Raw genomic sequence first — 4,202 nt, 5'->3', positions numbered from 1 at the left:
GGGAGCGATCTCCGAGCGAGGCAGCAAGATGGACGCGGGATTCTTCCGCGGAACAAGTGCAGAACAGGATAATCGGTTCAGCAACAAACAGAAGAAGCTACTGAAGCAGCTGAAATTCGCAGAATGCCTAGAAAAAAAGGTGGACATGAGCAAAGTAAATTTGGAGGTTATAAAGCCTTGGATAACAAAACGAGTAACGGAAATCCTTGGGTTTGAAGATGATGTTGTGATTGAGTTTATATTCAACCAGCTGGAAGTGAAGAATCCAGATTCGAAAATGATGCAAATCAACCTGACCGGGTTTTTGAATGGAAAAAATGCTAGAGAATTTATGGGAGAACTGTGGCCCCTACTCTTAAGTGCACAAGAAAACATCGCTGGGATCCCTTCTGCTTTCCTAGAACTGAAGAAGGAAGAAATAAAACAGAGACAGATTGAACAAGAAAAGTTGGCATCTATGAAAAAGCAAGATGAAGACAAGGATAAGAGGGATAAAGAAGAAAAAGAAAGCAGCAGAGAAAAAAGGGAGCGGTCTCGAAGCCCAAGAAGACGCAAATCCAGATCTCCTTCCCCTAGAAGACGATCTTCCCCTGTCAGGAGAGAGAGAAAGCGCAGTCATTCTCGATCTCCCCGTCACAGAACCAAAAGCCGGAGTCCTTCCCCTGCTCCAGAGAAGAAGGAAAAAACTCCAGAGCTCCCCGAGCCATCAGTGAAAGTAAAAGAACCTTCAGTACAAGAGGCCACTTCTACGAGTGACATCCTGAAAGTTCCCAAGACTGAACCAGTACTAGAGCCTAAAGAACCTTCTCCAGAGAAAAACTCCAAAAAGGAAAAGGAAAAGGCCCGACCAAGATCTCGGTCACGTTCCAAGTCAAGATCCCGGACACGTTCTCGCTCTCCTTCTCATACTAGACCAAGAAGGCGCCATAGATCTCGATCAAGATCATACTCACCTAGAAGGCGGCCAAGCCCAAGAAGACGGCCATCTCCTCGAAGAAGAACCCCGCCGAGACGAATGCCTCCTCCACCAAGGCACAGGAGGAGTAGATCTCCAGTGAGACGAAGAAGGCGTTCATCGGCATCCTTGTCTGGGAGTAGTTCATCATCATCTTCATCTCGTTCCCGGTCACCGCCAAAGAAGCCTCCGAAGAGGACATCCAGCCCTCCTCGAAAAACTCGTAGGTTATCTCCTTCAGCAAGTCCTCCGAGGCGAAGGCATAGGCCATCACCTCCAGCTACTCCGCCGCCAAAAACTCGTCATTCCCCAACACCCCAGCAGTCAAACCGTACAAGGAAAAGTCGTGTTTCTGTCTCTCCAGGGAGAACTTCAGGTAAAGTGACAAAACATAAAGGTACTGAGAAAAGAGAATCCCCTTCACCAGCACCGAAGCCTCGGAAAGTAGAGTTGTCTGAATCGGAAGATAAAGGTGGCAAAATGGCTGCAGCAGATTCTGTGCAGCAGAGACGCCAGTATAGACGACAGAACCAGCAGTCTTCATCTGATTCTGGCTCCTCCTCTTCCTCAGAAGATGAACGACCCAAAAGGTCCCATGTGAAGAATGGTGAGGTAGGCAGGCGACGGAGACATTCCCCTTCCCGGAGTGCCTCTCCATCACCTCGAAAGCGCCAGAAAGAGGCTTCCCCTCGGATGCAGATGGGAAAGCGATGGCAATCGCCAATGACTAAAAGTGGTAGACGGAGGAGAAGTCCCTCCCCACCTCCCGCCAGAAGGCGACGTTCTCCTTCTCCTGCTCCTCCACCTCGTCGACGCAGGTCTCCCACACCACCACCACGACGAAGGACTCCGTCTCCTCCTCCACGTCGTCGCTCACCTTCCCCAAGAAGATACTCTCCTCCAATACAGAGGAGATACTCTCCTTCTCCACCTCCAAAGAGAAGAACGGCTTCGCCCCCTCCCCCTCCTAAACGAAGGGCATCACCATCTCCACCACCAAAGCGTCGGGTCTCCCATTCACCACCTCCCAAACAAAGAAGCTCCCCAGTCACCAAGAGACGTTCGCCTTCATTGTCATCAAAGCATAGGAAAGGGTCTTCCCCGAGCCGATCTGCCCGGGAGGCCCGGTCACCACAGCCAAACAAACGGCATTCGCCCTCACCACGGCCTCGCGCTCCTCAGACCTCAAGTCCTCCACCTGCTCGAAGAGGAGCATCATCGTCACCCCAAAGAAGGCAGTCCCCATCTCCAAGTTCTAGGCCCATTAGGAGAGTCTCCAGGACTCCGGAACCCAAAAAGATAAAAAAAGCTGCCTCACCAAGCCCTCAGTCGGTAAGGAGGGTCTCATCTTCCCGATCTGTCTCGGGATCTCCTGAGCCAGCAGCGAAAAAGCCCCCAGCACCTCCGTCACCTGTCCAGTCTCAGTCACCCTCCACCAACTGGTCACCAGCGGTACCGGTTAAAAAGGCTAAAAGCCCAACACCAAGCCCATCACCGGCAAGGAATTCAGACCCAGAAGGAGGTGGAAAGAAAAAGAAGAAAAAGAAGGACAAGAAACACAAAAAGGATAAGAAGCACAAGAAGCACAAAAAACACAAGAAGGAGAAGGCTGTAGCTGCCGCTGCTGCAGCCGCTGTGACCCCTGCAGCTGTAGCTGCTCCCACAACCACATCAGCACAGGAAGAACCGGAGGCAGAGCCAGAGCCTAAGAAGGAGACTGAAAGTGAGGCTGAAGATAACCTTGATGACTTAGAAAAGCACCTGCGTGAAAAGGCCCTGAGATCAATGCGGAAGGCTCAAGTGTCCCCACAGTCCTAGGTGGAAATGTTTGTTACGATGTAAATTTTATTTGGTTTGTACGCAATTCAATTTCAAAATTGCTAAAATGTGTTTGAGCTTTAGACTATAACATTTGTTGTAATAATTGCTAGGTTGAAGTTCACCATGTAAACAAGGGCATGGATTTACATTGCAAAGGTGTCCCCAGTGTGTTAGTGACATTCTTTCATTGACAGCTGACATAACTTCGTTTAGAGTGAAGTATTTTAAGCCAAAAAAGAAAAATCCCCTTTTTAAAAAAGGGGGTTTAAATACTGTTGGCATTCTTATGGTTCCTTTAAATACCCCTGGCTATTCCCAGAGGTTTTTTTTTCTTTTTCTTTCCTTTTTCTCATTTGAGTCTTAGCACCCATTTAAGTTATGATGCTTTCAACCTTGATGGTTTGCAAGCTTGCCCAGAAATAAGACCACTGTTGAACTACCACAAAAGTATAAATGAATATTTTAATGCCACAATCTTTCCTGTTGCCTGTGGAGTCTCTGCTGAAATGAATCAGGATTCGAGCTCTAAGATGAGACAGAAAATGAAAGCATGTTGTTTGCCAGGACACTGTGGGTTTATATAGATGTGTAACAAGTTGATTTGGAACACTGGAATTTCATTCTTTCTTTCTTTTTTGTAAAGGCAATTAATTAGCCCCAGGAAGGATCCTTCAGTTACGTTAAAAATTTTGTTTTATGAAATGTCATGGCTCCATTCATAATTTTGTCTTGTTCCAGTCAGTATATACAACTTTCAGAGCTCTTGTATTTGGAAAGCTGGAAGGGCCCAGACTTTGAAATAGTGTCTTGTTTTCACTGTTATTGTTTTGTTTTTGTTTCTGTTTTTTTTTTTTTAACTAAAGCTATATAAAGCTTGTGGATTAAACAGAATAAATTTCTAAATTTAAAAAAAAATAAAAATAAAAAGTAATTAATTTATGAATTTGGCTGCACTGGGTGTTCTGTACTTGGGATCTCTGAGCCATCATTGTGGTATTCGGATTCTTTTTTCAGTTGCAGCATGTGAGATCTTTAGTTGCGGCATGCAAACTCTTAGTTTTGGTGTGTGGGGTCGAACTTGGACCCTCTGCTTTGTCAGCTCAGAGGCAGGGAAATCCTGAGTGTCATTCTGAAGTCACATAGTTTACAGGTAAAAATGGAAATCATAGAATAATGCCTATAACATGGTCCCATTTATGGAAAAGCTATATATTTTGTTTTAAAAAAATATATGGAAGTCTACAAAAGCACCCAAAAAAGATACAGATGGACACAATGACAGTGGCACCCAGAGGCGAGGAGTGGAAACGGAATGGGCCTGAGTGAGGCTTTGCTTGATCTGCAAACTTCTGTGTTATTGGAAAACTGTGTTGTGAGGAAAATGTGTTCAGGTTTTTTTTCCCCTGCACCTTAAAAGAGAATATTT

General features: G+C 46.0%; 1 protein-coding gene across 1 annotated transcript; it reads left to right on the top strand.

Moving 5' to 3' along the window:
* On the top strand, window positions 1-3,019 carry LOC102274386 (serine/arginine repetitive matrix protein 1). Its single transcript, XM_070371785.1, has one exon. It carries the CDS (start codon window positions 29-31, stop codon window positions 2,771-2,773), a length of 2,745 nt encoding a protein of 914 aa, XP_070227886.1. The 5' UTR covers window positions 1-28; the 3' UTR covers window positions 2,774-3,019.
* Window positions 3,020-4,202: the final 1,183 nt, after the last annotated feature.

The sequence above is a fragment of the Bos mutus genome, chromosome 5 (assembly GCF_027580195.1).
Source record: "Bos mutus isolate GX-2022 chromosome 5, NWIPB_WYAK_1.1, whole genome shotgun sequence".
Lineage (NCBI taxonomy): Eukaryota > Metazoa > Chordata > Mammalia > Artiodactyla > Bovidae > Bos > Bos mutus.
Note: the sequence above shows the minus strand (reverse complement) of the source record. Positions and strands in the feature narration are given on the sequence as shown.

Coding starts and splice junctions, on each gene's coding strand:
- LOC102274386 (XM_070371785.1), top strand. CDS start 29: ATGGACGCGGGATTCTTCCGCGGAACAAGTGCAGAACAGGATAATCGG.